At 41.5% G+C, this 21,292-nt stretch overlaps 1 protein-coding gene across 1 annotated transcript in view; it reads right to left on the bottom strand.

Annotated features, from left to right (window-relative positions):
- The window catches only part of LOC125453976 (protein boule-like), a 117,287-nt gene that overhangs the window by 90,436 nt on the left and 5,559 nt on the right, over positions 1 to 21,292 (bottom strand). The window contains exons 2-3 of the mRNA XM_048534176.2: positions 19,077 to 19,229; positions 18,875 to 18,966 (exon numbers count right to left, since the gene is read on the bottom strand). Of these exons, the coding sequence (XP_048390133.2) occupies positions 18,875 to 18,966; positions 19,077 to 19,229 (245 nt within the window). The remainder of the gene's footprint in view (positions 1 to 18,874; positions 18,967 to 19,076; positions 19,230 to 21,292) is intronic.

The raw sequence follows: 21,292 nt of genomic DNA, 5'->3' as shown, positions 1-21,292 counted from the left end.
AGAATAAATTGATTAGGGATAGTCAGCACAGTTTTGTGAAGGGAAGGTCGTGCCTCACAAACCTTATTGAGTTCTTTGAGAAGGTGACCAAACAGGTAGATGAGAGGAAACCGGTCGATGTGGTGTATATGGATTTCAGCAAGGTGTTCGATAAGGCTCCCCACAGTAGGCTATTGTACAAAATGCGGAAGAATGGAATTGTGGGAGATATAACAGTTTGGATTGGAAATTGGCTTACTGAAAGAAGACAGAGGGTGGTAGTTGATGGGAAATGTTCATCCTGGAGACCAGTTACTAGTGGTGTACTGCAAGGGTCGGTGTTGGATCCACTGCTGTTTGTCATTTTTATAAATGACCTGGATGAGGGCGTAGAAGGATGGGTTAGTAAATTTGCAGACGACACTAACGTTGGTGGAGTTGTGGATAGTGATGAAGGATGCTATAGGTTGCAAAGAGACATAGATAAGCTGCAGAGCTGGGCTGAGAGGTAGCAAATGGAGTTTAATGCAGACAAGTGTGAGGTGATGCACTTCGGTAGGAGTAACCGGAAGGCAAAGTAAAGGGCTAATGGTAAGTTTCTTAGTAGTGTAGATGAGCAGAGAGATCTCAGTGTCCTTGTACACAGATCCTTGAAAGGTGCCACCCAGGTTGACAGGGCTGTTAAGAAGGCATACAGTGTTTTAGCTTTTATTAATAGAGGGATCGAGTTCCAGAACCAAGAGGTTACGGTGAAGCTGTAAAAAGCTCTGGAGCAGCCGCACTTGGAGTATTGCGTACAGTTCTGGTCACCGCATTATAAGAAGGATGTGGAAGCTTTGGAAAGGGTGCTGAGGAGATTTACTAGGATGTTGCCTGGTATGGAGGGAAGGTCTTACGAGGAAACGCTGAGGGACTTGAGGCTGTTTTCGTTAGAGAGAAGAAGGTTGAGAAATGACTTAATTGAAACATATAAAATAATCAGGGGGTTAGATAGTGTGGATAGGAAGAGCCTTTTTCCTTGGATGGTGACGGCGAGCACGAGGGGGCATAGCTTTAAATTGAGGGGCGAAAGATATAGGACAGATGTCAGAGGTAGTTTCCTTACTCAGAGAGTAGTAAGGGAATGGAACGCTTTGCCTGCAATGGTAGTAGATTAGCCAACTTCAGGTACATTTAAGTCGTCATTGGACAAGTATATGGATGTACATGGAATAGTGTAGGTTAGACAGACTTGAGATCGGTATGACAGGTCGGCACAACATCGAGGGCCAAAGGGCCTGTACTGTGCTGTAATGTTCTATGTCTATGTTCTAAAATAACACTAAAGAAGGCTGACACGATCCGGGACAAAGCAACCCACTTGATAGCATCCTATCCACCACATTCAACATTTGCTGCCTTCATCACTGATGCACAGTGGCAGCAGTGTATGCTGTCTAAAAGATGTACTGCTGTAATACACCTAGGGTACTCTGACAGCACCTTCAAAACTCATGGCCTCTGCCATTAGAAGCACAACAACAATCTTTACATGGGAACATCACCACCTACAAGTTGCCCACCAAGCTACACACAATGCTGACTTGGAACCTCATCACTGTTCCTTCACTGTTTAAAATCCTGGAACTCCCTTTCTAACAGCATTGTAGGTATATCTACATGCCAAAGATTGCAGTAGTCAAGAAGGTAACTCATCATCACCTGATGCAGGGCAATGGGATGGATAATAAACACTGGCCTTGCAATACCCATATCCCATGAGCAAATAATAAAAAAAAATACACAGCAATTCATTAACCTGTGACTCATTGACAGGAAGATCTAGAAGATCTAGACAGCCAATCGTCTAAATTACAAATCATAATGAAACAGCAATTTCTGAGCTTTCTACACAATGCATAAGTACAATGCATAAAGGCAATAAGGCCTTTTTCACAGAATTCATAGAAACCCTACAATGTGAAAACAGGTCATTTGGCCAACAAGCCCCACCGCCTTTTGATGTTCTCCCATCCCTGTAACCCTACATTTTCCATGGCTAATCCATCTAGCCTACACATCCCTGGACACTATGGGCAATACAGCGTGGCCAATCCACCTAACCTGCACACCTTTGGACTGTGGGAAGAAACCAGAACACCCAGAGGTAACCCATGCAGACACGGGGAGAATGTGAAAACTCAATCCAAAGTTACCCAAGGCTGGACTGGAAATTGACTGATACTTCTTGATGATATAATGGAATGGAAGTACTTTCTATGAGCTGTAGAAAATGTGGATGTTTCTAGGCCCCTTCAAATCCGTGAAATTATGAGACTTCCAAGTGCAAACCCAAATGACTTCAGGCAAAGGAGCAGTGCTCAAAAAGGTTGTGATTTCAAATAAACCTGTTGGACTATAACTTGGTTTCTTATGACATCTGACCTTGTCCATCCAGTTCAACACCAGCACCTCCGCATCCAAGGAAGACAAAGACAACAGATACATGAGTTCCATCCAAGCCGCACACACCACCCTGATTTGGAGGGCCATCACTATTCCTTCATTGTCATTCGGTCAAAATCCTGGACTCCCTCTCGAACAGCATGGTTTGGGGCAGTTCACTACAACCATCTTCAGGGCAACTGAGGATGATCAATAAATGTAGGTCACACCCACATTTGATGACTGTAAAATAACTTTTAAAACTCGTAGCAATTCAATAAATCATTTGGTTTTCCTTCAACTTACAGAATTACAGAATCCCTATAGTGTGGAAGCAGACTATGTGGTCCATCAAGTCCACACCTGTCCTCAGAAGAGCATCCCACACAGATCCACTTCCCCAACCCTATAACCCTGCATTTCCGGTGGCTAATCTACCTAGCCTCCAAATCGCTGGACACTATGGGCAATTTACCATGGCCAATGTTCCTAATTTGCACATCTCTAGACTGTGGGAGGAAACTGTAGCACCCAGAGGAAACCCTGGCAGAAAAGGGGAGAACGTTTTGTAAACTTGATTTCGTCTCAGAAAATAAGTAGGTAGCCTCGTGGCATTCAGACTATGGGCAAGCACATGTGTATCAAATCACTAAGTGATTTTTGCATTTCGAGCTTTCATTGCATACAGTGCGTATAAATTCAGATTGAAGTCCATTCTAACAAGAGAACATGACATTGCTGAAGTACGTACATGCAAAGTGAAGCTGAGGGCTATATTAAAGCTTGACAAACTATATTCTAGTGCAACCTAATTTTCAATCACCACCAGCTACTTAAGGACAATTAGGGATAGGTAACTAAGTTACAGAAACAAAAAACAACAAGGCAAGGCAGATGAAACAGTAGCAAACTGGGCTACAGTACAAAACAAAGCAAAATGTTAAAAATACCTAGCTAAAGGTCTTGAAAAGAAAGCTGAAAATCTGAATTTTAATTAAGATGCATGAATTCAAAACACAAATAGTTGTAAATAGGTACGATATGATTTTGATAGCAGCGACATGACTGCAGGGTGACCAGAATTGGAGAACTGAATATGCAAACAGTATCCTATATTTAGGAAAGGCAGGTAAACAGGAAAATGTAGCTGGGATTGCATCCTTAGCTAAGAGTCAAGTTAATGCAATTGTGAGAAAGGATGTTGACTCAGAAAATCAAGATGTGAGAGGCAGTGAGTGGAGCGTTCCTACGTAGCTGTCATTTACAGGACTTCAAACAGTAGTGGCTGAACAGAAAATTAAAGATCAATGCAACAAGACTGTAATCATGGTTGACTTTAATCTACACTTGGACTACAGAAATCATGTGCATAATATAGTGGTGGATGAATTCCTGGAATATGTACAAGATTATTTTTCAGACCAATACTTTGAGGAAACAACTTGGGAATAGGCTAGGCTAGATTTAGCATCGTGCAATGGGAAATTGCAGAATCAGACAAGTTTTATGGTGCAGGAGGCCAATCAGCCCATCATGTCTGCAACCAGCTTATTAAATAGCATGGCTACCAAGAGCCATCCTCCTGCTTGTTCTCCATATTGTTTGCACATTATTTTTATCAAAATCATCCAATGCCCTCTTGAATACCCCAACTGCACATGCCTCCACCAAATTTATAGGCATGGTACGGCATTTACTAACTATTTGCTGAAAGTTTTGTCTCCCTTCACCCATGCTTCTAAAGTGCTGACTACTTTAAATTGCTTTTCCTTGTATGAGCGGTAACACTTTCTCCCTATTTAGTCTATCAAGACCACACATGGTTTTGAAAATCTCCCTCAGATATTCTCTTAGCCTCTTCTCTCCAAGGAGAACAGTGACAACCACTTAAATCTCTCCTCATTCCTAGAACGAATTTTGTAAACTGCTTCTGCACTGTCTCGAATGCATTCACATCCTTCCTATAATGTGGCACTCAGAGATGTACACAATATTCCAGCTGAGGTTTAATAAGTGTCTTATACAAGATCAACATCACCTCTTTGCTCTTGTGCTCTACATCCCTGTTAAAATATCCAAGGATACAGAATGCTTCACGTAATGCTCTTTCTGTCCTGCCACTTTCAATGATCTGTACATATATATACTCTGGTCCCTCTGCTCTCACTGTTGGAAATTGGGGTCCCTTAAAAACTGAATGCAAGTACTACTTAACGTGTAGCATGAGATTTCATTTAACAGACATTACAGCAGTAATTAACCTTCCAAAATTCTAGAAGGGGAAAAAAAAGGAAGAATTCCTAGAAACACAAAGGTCACAAATATGCACTGAACTAGAGTCAACAATTTTCCTGCTGCTAAATGTACTTTATCATTAGTGTACTGCTTTTGAAAATTATTCGTATTTGTTCTTCCAAACTGTAAACTAACCCTCAGAGAGAGGACAAAAGGACAACTGGTCATCTCATTAGATAGGTAGGTGCTGCATGGCAATTTGGCCAAGCGTTCAGACAACTGAACACTACAGAAAATAACCTGCCCCTAAAAATTACACAACAGTAAGTCCTTAGAGGCAGAGGCAAGCTCTCATCAGACAGCCCTCAGACAGCTCTCTTCTCCAGACGAAAGATGGAGTAGAACAGGAGGAGGAAGACCCAGGGAAGAGTTCCCCGACAGCTCGGTTAGAGAGCAGGATGCTATGCCCCCAACTTTAATGAAGGTAATCCGTACTAACTGCCTGTGTGACTTCTAGAATAAGTGAACCATCCCCAACTGTCATGGCTGTATACTTTCTTTAATTAGTTAACACATGCTGCTCTAAACTGCTACTCCTTAACAAGCTCAATACACTTGCATAACACTGCAACAAATCGATGACAAAGTGTGAAGCTGGATGAACATAGCAGGGCAAGCAGCATCTCAGGAGCACAAAAGCTGACGTTGTGGGCCTAGACCATTCATCAGAGGCTGCTGGTTTCAGGTAATTTGACTGTGACACCCTCCAAAAATCAACAGCACGTCCTTCAGAACTGCACCTGCAATTTTATACTGCCTTTCAGTGTCCTTCCAAGCAAAATGCATTGCTTCTATGTTGAACCTCATCTGCCAGCTATCTGCCTGGTCCATCAATGTGTCCATGTCCTTTTGGAGTTTTACACTGTCACAGTTTACAATTCTTGCAAGCTTTATGTCATTTACAAACTTTGAAAATGCCGTCTGCACACCAAGATTTGGATCATTAATATAGGAGGAAAAGCAAGGGTCCCAATAACAACTCCTCAGGAACTCCGTGCATATCTTCCTCAAGTTCAAGAAATATACATTGACCATTACTGTTTCCTCTCAGACAAGAATTTTGTATCCATGTTGCTATTGACTCTCTAGTTGCCAACTAACGACTCTGCTCAGATGTCTGTTGTGTGGCACTGTATCAAACACAGTCTGAAAAACCATATGAGCCAGATCAACAGCATTACTCTCATCAAGCCTTTCATTCCCTCTCTGAAAAATCCAGCAGGTTAAATGTTATTTCCTCTTTAGAAATAAATCAATGCTGATTTTTCATTATCAGCTCAAAATTTTTCATGTAACTATGAATTCTATCTTGACTCATTATCACTGGAAGTTTCCCACCACTGAAGTTAAACAAACTGGTCTGTGACTGGTGGGCTTATCCTTACAGCCTTTCTTGAACAAAGCTGAAATATTTGCAACTTTTCAGTCTTCTGGCATCACCGCTGAATCTAGGGGAACTGAAAGACTGCACTTTCCATTCTCCCTTCCTTCGAAATCCTTGGATGCATCTCATCCGGTCCCAGGAGCTAATCAAACTTAAGTACAATCAGGAACAAAAACAAAGTTGCTAGAAAAGCTCAGCAGGTCTGGCAGCATCTGTGCAGGAAAAAACAGAGTTAATGTTTTGAGCCCAGTGACCCTCAGAACTCAGAACACACCCAGTTCTGAGGAAGGGCCACCGGAGTGGAAACATTAACTCTGCTTTCCTCGGTCCTCAACACCTCATCTTTGCCACGGACATCCCTATACACCTGCACTCCTCATATAGAGGGCCTAAAGGCCCTCTGCTTCTTCCTGACCTGCAGGCCCGACCAGTCCCCCTCAACTGACACCCTCATCCGCTTAGCCGAACTCGTCCTCACCCTCAACAACTTCTCTTTCATTTCCTCCCACGTCCTACAGACAAAGGGAGTGGCCATGGGCACCTGCATGGGCAAACTATGCCTGCCTCTTTGTGGAACAATCACTCTTCCATACCTACATTGGCCCTAAACCCCACCCCTTTCTCTGCTACACTGATGACTGTGTCGGCGCCTCCTTATGCTCCCACGAGGAGCTTGAACAGTTCATCCGTTTTACCAACACCTTTCACTCCAACTTTAAGTTCACCTGGGCCATCTCCAATATCTCTCTCCTTCCTGGACCTCTCTGTCTCCATCTCTGGCAGCCACCTAGAAACCGATATCCATTTCAAGCCAATCGACTCCCACAGCTACCTGGAATACACCTCCTCCCACCCACCTTCCTGCAAAAATGCCATCCCTTATTCCCAATTCCTTCACCTCCGCTGCATTTGCTCCCAGGATGAGGCATTCCATTGCTGTACATTTCAGATGTCGTCATTTTTCAAGGACCCCAACATGCCCCCCTCAGTAGTTGAGAATCTCCTTGATCGTGTCTCCCCTATTTCCCGCAACTCATCCCTCACAGCCCCTCCGTGCAATAATTAAAATAAAAACAAAACAGAATACCCCTCGTCCTCACACACCACCCCACCAACCTTTGGATCCAACGCATCATACTCCGACACTTCCGCCATCTGCAATCTGACGCCACCAAAGACATTTTCCCCTCCCCATCCGTATCTGTCTTCCGGAGGGGCCACTCTCTCCGTGGCTCCCTTGTCTGCTCCATACTCCCCTTCAGCACCAGCACACCTGGCACTTTTCCCTAAAACCGCAGGAAGTGCTACACCTGCCCCCACACCTCCCCCCTCACCCCCATCTCAGGCCCCAAGCAGACTTTCCGCATCAAGTGATGTTCACCTCACATCTGCCAATGTGGTATACTGCATCCACTGTTCCCATTGTGGTCTCCTCTACATCGGGGATAACAAGCAGAGGCTTGGGGACCACTTTGCGGAACACCTACATTCGGTTCGCAATGAACAACTGCACCTCCCAATCGTGAACCATTTCAACTCCTCCTCCCATTCTTCAGATGACAAGTCCATCCTGGGCCTCCTGCAGTGCCACAACGATGCCACCTGAAGGTTGCAGGAACAGCAACTCATATTCCGCTTGGGAACCTTGCAGTCCAATGGCATCAATGTGGACTTCACAAGCTTCAAAATCTCCCCTCCACCACTGCATCCCAAAACTAGCCCAGCTCGTCCCTGCCTCCCTTACCTATCCTTTCACCTATCCCCTCCTCCCACCTCAAGCCCCACCCCCATCTCCTACCCACTAACCTCATCCTGCCCCCTTGATCTGTCCATCCTCCCTGGACTGACCTATCTCCTCCCTACCTCCCCATCTACACTCACCTCTACTGGGTCCATTCCCTCCTCTTTGACCTGTTTGTCCCCTCTCCACCTATCTTCTCCTCTATCCATCTTCTATCCGCCTCCCCCTCTCTCCCTATTTATTTCAGAACCTCCTCGCCCTCTCCCATTTCTGAAGAAGGGTCTAGGCCCGAAATGTCAGCTTTCCTGCTCCTATGATGCTGCTTGGCCTGCTGTTTTCATCCAGCTCTACATCTTGTTATCTCAGATTCTCCAGCATTTGCAGTTCCTACTATCTCTGGCTCTACTGTCACCAAAGTTTGGGTAGCATCTCTCTTTGGCAAAGTTTTCATTTAGCATCTCACCAGCTCCTGCCTCCAAGTGTAAGTCCTTTTTTGGTCGTTCATCAGCACTATTTCTCCTTTTAACACCTTTTTACTACTTAGGTGGCCATTGAAGACTTGGAACACCTCTTTATAACAGCAGCCAGCCACTTCTCATAATTCATCTTTGCTTCCCTTAATTTGCTTCTTCACTTCTCCTCTGAAAATCCTCTCGGATCTCAGTTTTATCTTCTGATACTTGTCGTAAGCAAACTTCTTCTTTCTCTTAGTTTCCATCTCCTTTGTCGTCCAGAGAGCTCTGGAATTTTTTGTTCGACTTTTCCTAATTGAGGAAATATCCTTGATTACACCCAACCTATTTCCTCTTTGAAGGTAGCCATTGTTCAGTTACTGTATTTCCTGTCAACCCCTCGTTCCAGTCAATCCTGCCCAGCTCTGTTTAATGCTCCATTGGTTTTTCTCACTCCACATTGTTGCATGTCATTTTCCACTATTATCCTGAACCTTATTAAAGAATAATTACTGTCTCCTGAATGATCCCCAACTGGAAGATTTTCTGACCCATACAAAATTATGAGTGACCCAAATAAGAGTGAGTAGGAAGGACCTAATTCGCTCAGTACAGTGAATAATCAGAGTGCATGGATTTAATTTGTGAAGGATTAGAGGGAATCGAGAAATGTTTTCACTCAGAAAAAGTGGTGTGGGTCAGAAAACTCCTTCCTTAAAGCATAGAAGAGGAAGAACGCCTTAGTCCATGAAAAAAAGTTTGGATAATGTACTGAATCCTTCAACTGTAAGTTATGGACCAGTAGCTGGATATTGGGATAGGTCTTTTTCATTTGGCATAGACACATTATGCTGAATGAGTTCCTTCTAAGTCATAGATTACCTGTTTCTAAACTGGATGATTGACTGGCTGCAGCGGTGAGGAATGGATGATGTACCATAGACACAAAGGAACAAACTGAAATTGTAGAGAAACTCATTAGGTCTGGCAGCAGCTGCGGAGAGTAGGCGGAATCAACATTTTGGGTCTAGTGATTCTTCTTCAGAACCGATAGTGTAGGGGGAGGGGCTTAGATTAGTTCACAGGTCGGCGCAACATCAAGGGCCGAAGGGCCTGTTCTGCACTGTATTGTTCTATGTTCTATACCACTTGATTCACTTGACCCACCTCATTTCTAAGAGCAACGTTCAACAGTGCATCCTTATTGGACTGAAAACATAGTGTTATAGGAAGTTCTCTTGCATGCAGTGCAGGAACACTTGCACTTTGCTGCCACAGACACTACATGCCACCCAGTTATGTTTTTGGTAACTGAAGTCTTTGATTACAACTACACTATTATACTGGCACCTCTAATTCTATTCTCTGCAAATTTATTGTTCTCCTTCCTTTCCACGAGCTGGTGCTCCATAAGCTACACCTAACAATTTAATAATACCCCTTTTTGTTCCTTACTTCTAGCCAAATTGATTCTGCATTCCTTTCAGGCATCCTATCTTTTTCAGCGCTGTCTCCTTAAATAATACTACTATTCCTCCTTCTTTCTTTTCTATCTTTTCTGAATACTTCGTACCTGAGAATATTTAACACCATCCAATCTTGCCATTTCTTGTTATCACCACAATCAAATTCCACATGGTAATCTGCACTTGTAACTCTTTTGTATACATCATGCATTCACATACGCACACAGTATCCTGATTTTAGACCTGAGTTTTTCTTTGCTACTCTGGCTTCACCTACTAAGCGTTATTATCTGTCCTCGTGCCAGTTATATCTCTAAGTATTCTGTGAGCCCTTTTCCTCTCCTCTGCTATTCTCCTGTGGCTCCAATATCCTTGTCAAGTTATTTTAAAGTCCTACGAACAGCACAAGCGAAATATTCTGCAAAGTACTCAGTCCCAGCCCTGCTCAGATGCAATCCATCCAGCTTGAAAAGGTGCAATCCTCCCCAAAACCAGTCCCAATATCCCAGAATCTAAAGCCCTCCATCATGCACCATCTTTCCAGCGATGCATGCATCTGTCTTATCTTCCTGTTTCAATATCTACTAGCGTGTGGCATTGGGAATGATCAGAGGTTATTACACTGGACGTCCTGGTAGCTAAACTTTCTAGCTAACTCTCTATATTGTGACTGCAGGACCAGATCCCTCTCCTACCTACATCAGTGGCACCAACATGGACTACGACCTCTGGATACTCACTCTCTTCTAGAAGGATGTCCTGCAGCCACTGTCAGCACATACTGGACCCTGGCAGCAGGAAGATAATATACCATTCCAGACTCACATTGACTGTCACAGAAACAGCTGTTTCCCCAACTAATAAATCCTCTATTGCTCCTTTCTTCTTCGACCTTTCCTCCTGTGCAGCTGAGCTGACTGCAGCGTTATAAACATGGCTCTGAATGCACTACCTCAAGATACAGCACCCTCATCAGCTTCCAAAATGGAAAACCCATCTGTAAACAGAATGCCAAGGGGTTCCGACGATACCTGTCCATTTCTCTTGCAGTGACTTACGATCACCCATTCCCTTCTTTCTCCAAGCTGTTGAGTTGAGGTGTGACCACCTCTCTGAACATGCTATCCACTTAACTTCCAGCCTTACGAATGTGGCACAGTATCTCCAGTCATCTTTCAAATTCTAAAGCTCAAGTTTCTGCAGCTGGAAGCAGTTCCTGTGCATATAGTCATCTAGGACCCTGAGACAGTCCTTAACTTCCCACATTTTACAGGCAATACATTCCATTTGAATAATCTGTGCTGCCATGTCTTAACCTTACTTAGTTTTAAGCTTACTTCCCTCATTCCACTTTGCCTACTTGTACTCTTTATTACACTGACACTGACCTTGAATTATTTCTGTTGCTCCCCAGTTAATCCCTTCTTCCAAAAAATACACTTTTTAAAAATCATGAACCAATTAACCCACCAATCCCCTGTGCTGTCACTGTTTGCATTTTTCTCCCCCCAATCAGCATGCCCTGAAATTGCAGCTGTTAAACTATGTCACATCTCTCACTGCTGTGTTGAAGCTGAAGTGCTGGGTCCCTGGTTCTAGGCTTCAATTTATCTACTTACTGACTGCGGCGTTGAAGCTCTCCAGGGAACTATGACCATACATTATAAAATTCTTCATTGTAATAGAAAGTGAAATTATCCAATCCAAAACTAGGATCCTAAACCTAAATTATGTAGGCTTGAGGCCCAGGTTGTTGTGGTAGGTTGGGTAACTTCATTAAAAGGCATAAGGCACGACAAGTCCATCCTGGGCCTCCTGCAGTGCCACAACGATGCCAACCGAAGGTTGCAGGAACAGTAATTCATATTCCGCTTGGGAACCCTGCAGTCCAATGCTATCAGTATGGATTTCACAAGCTTCAAAATCTCTCCTCCCCCGACTGTATCTCGAAACCAGACCAGCTCGTCCCCCTCTCCCTAACCTGTTCTTCTCACCTATCCCCTCCTCCCACCTCAAGGCGCACCCCCATTTCCTACCTACTAACCTCATCCCGCCCCCTTGGCCTGTCTGTCCTCCCTGGACTAACCTAGCCCCTCCCCACCTGCCCATCTATACTCACCTCTACTGGGTCCATCCACGCCTCTTTAACTTATCTGTCTCCTCTCCACCTATCTTCTCCTCTATCCATCTTCAATCCGCCTCCCCCTCTCTCCCTATTAATTTCAGAGCCCTTTCCCCCTCCCCGTTTTCTGATGAAGGGTCTTGGCCCAAAACATCAGCTTTCCTGCTCCTAAGAAGCTGCTTGGCCTGCTGTGTTCATCCAGCTCCACACTTTGTTGTCCCAATACCAATGCCTGTCAAAAAACGTTTTCAACTTGACTCCAATCTAAGAAATTCCCATCCAAAGCTACCCTGTTTCCTATCTTTTAGCCAACTTTTAAGCCAAGGATCCATCAAGCCCAAGTATTTCTAATTTGCTAACCAACCTGCCACGTGTCGCTTGATCAAATGATTTCTGGAAGTTAAAATAGAGAACATCCACCTTCATCAACCAGTTGTGTCATCTCATCAAAGAATTCAATTAAATTTGTCAAACATGACCTGCTCTTGAGACAGCAATATTGGCGGTCTAGTATTAACTTATTTTTCTCTAAGTGTACATTTGCCTTATCCAATGTTATGGCACTCATCAGTTTTTCCACTTGTAATGTCAAGCTGATACGTCTGTCGTTTTCTGTGTTATCCTTTGTCCCTTTCTTATCCCATTGGATTCTGCAAAGGCTATGGGCCTTTTGGCAACATTCTGGCAATACTGCTGAATACTTATTTTTCAGAACTGGCTGCACCCCGAGACAAGCTGCTTACGTCAGCTGCAACCTTCTACCTGTCAATGTGGAAAACTGTGTAGAAAAAGGAGGATAAATCCAACCAACTTACCACCTCCCAGTCTACTCTCCATCATCAGCACAATGATGGAAGGGTTATTGATATTAAGCAACACTTGCAAATGATGTTCAGTTCAATTGCTGCCAGGGTCACTCAGCTCCTGACCTGACTACAGTCTTGGTCCACATATGGACAAAAGTTCTGAATTTCAAAGCTGAGGTGAGTTACTGTCCTTGATATCAAGGCAGCATTCAAGTGAATATAACATTAAGGAGCCAGAGCAAAACTGGAATCAGTAGGAATCAGGGAAAAGCTTTCCAACAGTTGGATTTACACTAAGCACTAAGAATGATGAATATGATTGATACAGGTTAATAATTTTGGTACCAGGACACACTGCAGAAGTTCTTCAAGGCAATGTCTTCGCCCATGGAACCATGTTCAGCCGCTTCAATGACCTTTCCTTCGTCATAAGGCCAGACATGGAGATGGTCACTGATGTTTGCACAGTGACTCCTCAGAGACTGAAGCAGTTAAACTTAAACAATAGGCAAGCTTTGGTTAATAAGTGGTAATAATATTGGCACTATACTATTCCAGACACTGACTGACTATCTCCAACAGTAGAGAATCCACCCCCATCAACATCCTGGGGATTACCACTGACCAGAAACTGAACTAGACTAGCTATTTAAATAATCTGGCCACAAGAGTATATCAGAAGCTAGAAATTCTGCCAAAGCCAGTCCATCATCTACAGTTCATTATCGGGAATGTGATGAAACACTTCTCCATCTGCCTGGATGTGTGCAGCTTTAACAACACTCATGAAGCTTGTTAGCATCCAGGACAAGGCAGCCTGCTGACTGGTACCCCATCCACTACATTTACTCATTTCACCACAACGGTGGCAGTGTGTACCACCTACAAAATGCTCAGGAGCAACTTACCAAGGCTCCTTTGGCAGCACCTTATAACCTAGAACGGCATCAGAAGTATAGGAGTACCTTTACCTGCAAGTTTCCTCCAAAGGCACACACCATCCTAACTTGGAAGTATATTAGCATTCTTTCCTTGTTACTGGGTTAAATGGCAGGAACTTCCTTGTTACTAGAACTGTGTAAGCCATTCAAGAAAGCGGCTCATCACCATATCCAAGGTAATTACAGATGAGCAACAAATGCTGGCTGAACCACTGATGCCCAGATTCCTTTGAGTGAACAATAAAAAAGCTTTCAAACTGAAAACAAGCAGATTGAGTAAGTCCAACTTTGCACACTTGTTCACTTCAGCACAAAATTAGCCACATTTTTTTGCTTCATCTTGATCCAATTTAATCTGTTCTTCTAGATGACATACATAGATTATTTCCTATCTCCATGCAGAAATATCCCACAGTGAAGGGTGTGCAGGAATAAGCAACAGACAAGTGCTAGGCAATGATCATCGCCAACAAAAGAGAAACTAACCATCCCTCCTTACGTTCAAAGAGATAATCAAAACTGAATTCCCCACTATTAACATCCTGGGAGTGACCGTTGACCAGAAACTGAACTGGACTAGCCATAGGAACACTGTCTACCACAGCAGGTCAGAGGTTAAGAATCCTGCAGCGAGTACCTGACTCCCCAAAGCACATCTACCATCAACATGCCACAAGTCGGGAATCTGATGGAATATTCCCACTTGACTGGATGAGTGCAGCTCCAATGACACTCAAGAAGCTCAACACCATCCAAGCCAAAGTGGCCTGCTTGATTGGCACCACATCCAAATATTCACTCCCTCCAATATGTTGCTCAGTGTGTTATAATATGTTATACAGCAGTGTGTACCATCTATAAGGTTAACTGCAGAAATTCTCAGACAACATCTTTCAAACCCACAACCACTAACATCTAGGAACACATGGCCAGAAAATACGTGGAAATACAACCACCTGCAAGTCCCCCTCCAAACCATTCATCATCCTGATTTAGAAATAGATTAATGCGCCTTCAGTGTCACTGGGCAAAATCCTGGAATTGCCTCCCTAATGGCATTTTGGATATGCTGACAACAAAGGGAAAACAGCAATTCAAAGTAGCAGTTCACAAGCACTTTCTCAAGACCAATAAATGGTGATCTAGTCAGAGCTACCCACATCCCATGAGTGAATTACATTTTTCTTCTAATTACAGAGCTCAATTCTGCTGCCAGCTCTTACCCAATACAGGTATTAATCAGAGTAAACATGCCCAAAGTTCACACTGCTTGACATTCTTTGGTGTTTTAACTACCAGTACAAAACTGTTCAGGTTACAGGCTCTCCTCAACGTAGTCCTTCTGTCAGATTTGGAAGCAGAGGTCTAGCCATACATATAATTCTAACGGACATACAAAGTGCTTTCCTTCATCTCAATTCAAAAGATATACATTCTGAAAATTGACAGGGCATATGTAATTTACCTTTCTGTGTCCTCCATGATCTATCTATCCCTTTTAGATCACACAATTAACACTGCCCTGTACCAAAGATTAGGTCATCATTCATTTGAGCATTTAAAATCAGCATGTTTGTAGGGAATATGGTGGAAAGTGCCATTAAATTCCTCCAATCTTATGTGCAAACTCAACACTGTTATGTTCAACTTGAAATACTAAACATTTCATGTCATTTTTTCCACTTTGAACTCAGAAACAGCGTTCAGAGTGCTGGCTGAAGAAAATCAAAACGATTAAACTCGCTGTTCTAGCAAAGACTTCCAGTATCTAATTTTCTAAATATTTGCAGCACTCTATTAACTTCAATTCCTCTACTCTGTCAAAGTTTCTAAATCCAAGTGTAAATACACTTTTCCAATGTTGTAGATTACTAGTGCTAACTGGTAACTATACCCTTTCTTTTCTGTAAAAAGAAAGTGCACCTTTGATAATTCTCAAACCATTTTTTTTTCAATTTTTTTTGCAGCATCTTCAAGCACAGATCCTTGAGACTGTGAATGCAATATCTCAACTGGAATTTTTGTCAGAATAATTCAAAAGGCAAATATTTTCCTGAAAAATACTCATTTACTCAGGTTGTTGAGACTGAGGCCTGAAAAGTCAGCCTTCCTGCTCCTCTGATGCTGCTTGGCCTGCTGTGTTCATCCAGCTCTACGCCTTGTTATCTCAGACTCCTGGAAGATCTGTTTGTGTATTTTTGTTACAGTGTTCAGCTCTTTCATGGAAATCATACAACAGGTCCAGCTGATTCAAGAGCAGCAATGTCTAGTGACATAACATCATCTGTATTCAATTTGTCTTCAACTGTAATGGGAACTAATAACTTTACAACAACAGCGGCCAGTAAGAGCAACTACACTGTCCTTCAAGCTGACATACTTCTACTACACTACACTACACTTGAGAAGTGAAAATAGCTTTAACTGTTCATCAGAAAGTTAACTGTCGGCATGCTGACGGATGCACCAGATATCAGTGACCTGACCCACAAGAATGAGATGGCTAATAATGATACATGCAGTGAACTACAAACAGCAAACGAAACAGATCTAGGTTTTCACACCTGTTGAAAGGCCTACAAGTACCAGTAGTCATATTACAAGATGTGTGAATGCATGTGCTCTGCTGTAACTGAGTCAAATGGAAATGACATTGAATTGAGCCCTACTGTCAAAATTACAGCAATCCTACAGCAAACAGAGATCTCCGTGAAAATATCTTCAACTGCCAAAGACACCACATGTGAGATCACAGCTGAATCAACTGGTGTGTCTCCTACAACATCTGCTGGACAGAAGGAATCAAAAGATGCAACCAGCAAGGGGCCAACTGGACAATCCCCAGAATCTACAACTCTGCCAATGCAACCAACTTTCAAGACCATGTTGACTTAAGTGGCATCCAGTGGCTCTGGAGTGACATCCACTGTCATCATCCCCCTTCCACCAGCCACACAAGACCCACCATCACCACCAATGACAGCAGTCACAAGAAACACAACAATCAACAAAGCAACCACTTCATTTTCTGTGCAGCACATCAAAGGTAATTTAGTCAGTCAATACCAAAAGTAATAAATGGGAAGCCAGTGTCTAATCAAAATGAAACTAGAATTGACCCTCTTGTTATAGGACTGATCACAGCTTTTTTAAAATAATTATTGGAATTGTCTCAATGTTTGATTTCTGAAGGACTGTCAACGAAACAGCCAGAGTTCTGGCATCTTCATGAGCTCCCAATGGATGACATGATGGAACAAGATACTACTTTGTCCTTCTACGGCTACTGGAAGTCTGCTGCTTCCCACAAACTCATAACTTGCACAGTGTTGCAACTGCTGTGTTTTGAAGTGTTGTTAGCTGCCATGCTAAAGATTTTGTTTTTACAGTTTTTCTTTTATGAGAGCCAAATTTGCATTTAAACGTGTCTTTGCCGTGTTTCACTTTAAAACCCCATTTGAGGAATGGCTAGAATTGAACATTTGGTCAAAATTGAGATTTATTCCCTGCTCAAAATATTTCCCTTTTATATCCATTGCTTTTAACTACACCTATTTATTCAACCAAACTTGTAAGTGTGCAAATTTTTTAAACCATTAGGAGACCAAATACGATTTTTCCTCCAGGTCTAAAATTTTGATGTTACAGTTGTACAACCAGATGGCAAAGGAACAAGGGTCTAGGATTTGCATTATCAAATATCAGGGTGGTCCTGAACATTTACTATAAATGCTTTGGATCTGTTCTAGTCAACTTAATACATCATATTATTAAATTGTATCCTATGGGTAGCACGTTTGAGTTGATTTGAACTCTTATTCTACCAAAATCTTTCTATCATTTAGCAGGGCAGGTTCAGTGAGCCAGATGGCCTACTCCTGCCCCTATTTCTTATGTAACCTTCCTGTTGATTTTCAAAAAAGGTTAATGAATCAAATGCTTTGTTGACTGCTAGAATCACACAAGGATAACATCACTTCCCAGATTTCTATCACAAGTTCAGCCAAAATGCAATGCTACTGGCTTGGGAAGCAAAATAGCTAGATCATAATGCAACTTCCTAATTCAGGTTAAAGCTCTTTCCATTGTTTCTAATGTAACAACTTCATGACATAATCTGCAATGGCCAAGTGACACAGAGACAAGAAACATTTTGCATGCTTCCCCATAGGTCTGAAAAAAAAGGCATTATATATAAAGTTAGAATGTGAGGTACTGGGTCTGGCAGCTTTATTCAAACATAATTTATATGAACATATGTAGTAAGAGCAAAAGTAGGCCATTTGGCTCCTCTAGCCTGCTCCATCTTCAACAAGATCAAGGCTGTTATGACTGCGGCCTCAATTCCACATTCCTGCCTACCCTGAGAACCATCAACTCCCATTGAAAATTGAAATAATTAAAATTGTTTTTCATGCAAAGTCCACATCACAGATTGTAAGAAATAAACGACTTCCAACTTTCTGGAAATGTTACAGTTTCTTTTGAAATATCAATCACTAACACAGTTCCCCTTCCAAACATGATTCCAGTCCTTTTACTTTAAATTAGCCTGTATAAGTTTCAACATTCTTCAATTGTTTGAACCTACTGTTCTGAATTTCTACATAAAATATGACTTAATGCCTCCTTTATATAGAAAATTTCTGATCGTTGGCTGTTGGAAATAGTTTCCTATTTATACCAACAAAATATTTCATCAGTGAGATTTTTATTAATAATTCTCCTGTTCCAATTATAAAATTGCTTGGTACATCTCAAAAAACCTAAATATTTCCCCATTCCTTTTCCTCCTCCTTGAAACCACTCTTTTCAGTTTGAAATTTACCTTTCAGTACACCTACTCAAAGAATACCTGGTGTTTTACTTCTCGACAAGGAACTTCAGGGATTTTCTACTTCTATACAATCATGACACATAAACATGCCTCATTTGACCAGACTACAACCTCAAACATAAACGACATTAGGCAAAGAGAGAAGGGATTTATGTTATCTATGAAAACTCGGATAAAAGCTGGAAACACTAAGAAAAACTAATAATTTCAGCTTTTTACACTGTATAGAAAATGGCAGTTTATTTATTCCCTAATTATGCAGAATCCTGAAAATAACTGATGACATTCCTGAAAACCTGAATGAATAGTTTCAATCTCATGCATTTCTGATTTAATTTATACAATGAAGCTCCCTCTGTTCGCCATTCCTGACACTGTTTTTGGAGGTGATTAACAAGTTTTCAATTCAAAATTATTTTGTACTCACCCTTTTGAAACACCAGCTCTGTCATTTACAATTTTGACTTCTTTAACTGTTCCATACTGGGCAAAGAATTTTCTTAGGTCATTTTCATTTGTCTGTAGGGTGAAAAACAGCCACCTTGAAACACAAATATTCTTGTACTTACAAAATTCTATTTAGTTGTAATTATTTTTACTAATGAATTAGAATATACAAAAAAACCAACTTTAAAATCGATCCCTCCTACAAAAATCCGATTGGGAATGACTGTTCCAAATCTTGGGGCACTGGTTGGATTGTTATTGTTCAGCGGCACTGGAGAAACTGGGTTTGGTGATGGAGATGAAGAATCCATCTGTGGCAGATTAGAACTTTGCTGCTGTGAAAGAAAAAGGATTCCTTTATAAGCCCATAAACAAATCAGAACTATAATAAACGCCATTACTGACAAAATCAGATACTAGTACAATGTACTGCAAATCTGTAGTCACATTCCAGGCTTTAGTTTCATTAGTGTTACAATGGCTGTTTGGGTGGAATCAACCAAAGCTGTTTTCAAATCCAAATTTTAAATGCTGTTTCAAAAGCCATCGTCAAATGATGTTGCATTTCATATTTTATTTTGAGATTGTGAAATCCTATTCTCTTTCTTCCATACAGGTCTCACCAAATCACATGCCTTCTCCCAAGTTGGCAAATAATCCAAAGTCAGTTTGTTTTCCTTTGTGATCTACTAATAGATTCATGTTTGTAACATGTTGTGTCTGAAATCTCCCACCAAGCCAAAGCACAAAGGTCCCACGAGACACTTTCTCATGATGACGAATGTAAATTCAGGAAGCCATGAAACTGAACATTTCCAAATTAATTTATTATAAAACCTGCAGCAAAAATGAAGTTAGTTTCTTGGCTTCAACTTTCAATTCCACCTTTTAAGAACACAAGAAATATAATGAAGAAAAGATTATGAGTTTCACCATTGGTCATCTTCTGGTAGCCTATTCTTTCATCTTACCACTGAATAGTATTTTGAAGAAGCCACAGCTGCTTCCTGGTCTCTACTTATCTAGTCAACAGGCGGTTCTAAGTAGCAAAAAAGTAACTTTGGTATTAAATACACTTTTCATAATTTATACCATCAGTTCTACTTTCTGAGATTACACTGCAACAATCCCTAATTTTTGAGGAAGAATTTTTTAAAAAGTTCTATTAGGTATTTTACAAGGTCACTATGAATCTTCCTATAAAACTACCAATGTCACATTCAATAATCACATGCATCGGAACTACAAGTAAAGGAGATAAATATTTTGGCTATTCTATAATATGCATTTTGTTCTATGAACTTCAGCCAATTAATCGAACTTCATAAAGAAAAAAAATTACAACTTTAAAGGATGATAAACTGAGAAATTATTTTTCAACTGCTGTGAAAATTTTACAAAATCAATAGTTTACTTACAATTGTACATATAACTACATGAAAATAAACACATCCATAAGGCATCTGATCCTCCATGTCAGTACATAACTCTAAACAAAATAAATAAGCTATAGCACCATTAATCAACTACTTTGCCACATCTACGTTTGCACAAATCTACTACTCTGACCCCACCACATTTTTTTCAAAGTATCCCGATTCCAATCTGTGAAGTCCTGTTACAATTGCCAAAATAATAGCAATGGATTAGAATGGACTCTTGATTCAGAGCCTCCAACATTGTTCTCTTTTGCTGGCTGTTGGGAGGAGAAAGTGCACATCTAGGCTTCACTGCACTGATTTCCCTTTACAATTTAGTTAACATTTCTCTCTTGCTCTCAGTAGGTATCTCTGTGATTCAAATTTGAATATTATGAATGATAAAGAATTATAGCTGTGGAAGTATAAAGAATGGTCACTGCAACTTTTAGGGTCATTTCACTTGGAGGTGTTGGAGAAGCATGAAGTGTGCTGCTATCTACTTCTGCAGTACTGAAATGCAGAAATTTACTTATTAGTGTCGTGTTTACAAAACCCATGGTAAATTTTCAGAGTGAAAATTAATTTCATTGCACAGATAACACAATTGGCTGATTATTGCAACTGACTTTTTTCTTTAAAACTTGATTTGCTAATGAAATACATCCCTTTTATATAGCCAATGTGAATCACACAATGCTCTTGAATCAATAAGAGATAATGGGAACTGCAGATGCTGGAGAATCCAAGACAACAAAATGTGAGGCTGGATGAACACAGCAGGCCAAGCAGCATCTCAGGAGCATAAAAGCTGACGTTTCGGGCCTAGACCCTTCATCAGAGAATCAATAAGAATTGTTTTTGCACTTTTGCAGAATAGCCAGTTGTTCTGTCACCAACCAGAGATCCTGCTGATGCACATGCAATAAAGGAGCGACTGCTTACTTCAGGTGGATGGAGAAGAAGGAACAGCAAAGGCT

The sequence above is a fragment of the Stegostoma tigrinum genome, chromosome 7, assembly GCF_030684315.1.
Source record: "Stegostoma tigrinum isolate sSteTig4 chromosome 7, sSteTig4.hap1, whole genome shotgun sequence".
In the NCBI taxonomy this organism is placed as follows: domain Eukaryota; kingdom Metazoa; phylum Chordata; class Chondrichthyes; order Orectolobiformes; family Stegostomatidae; genus Stegostoma; species Stegostoma tigrinum.
The sequence above is the reverse complement of the archived record's forward strand: the minus strand, read 5'-3'. Positions and strand labels throughout refer to the sequence as shown.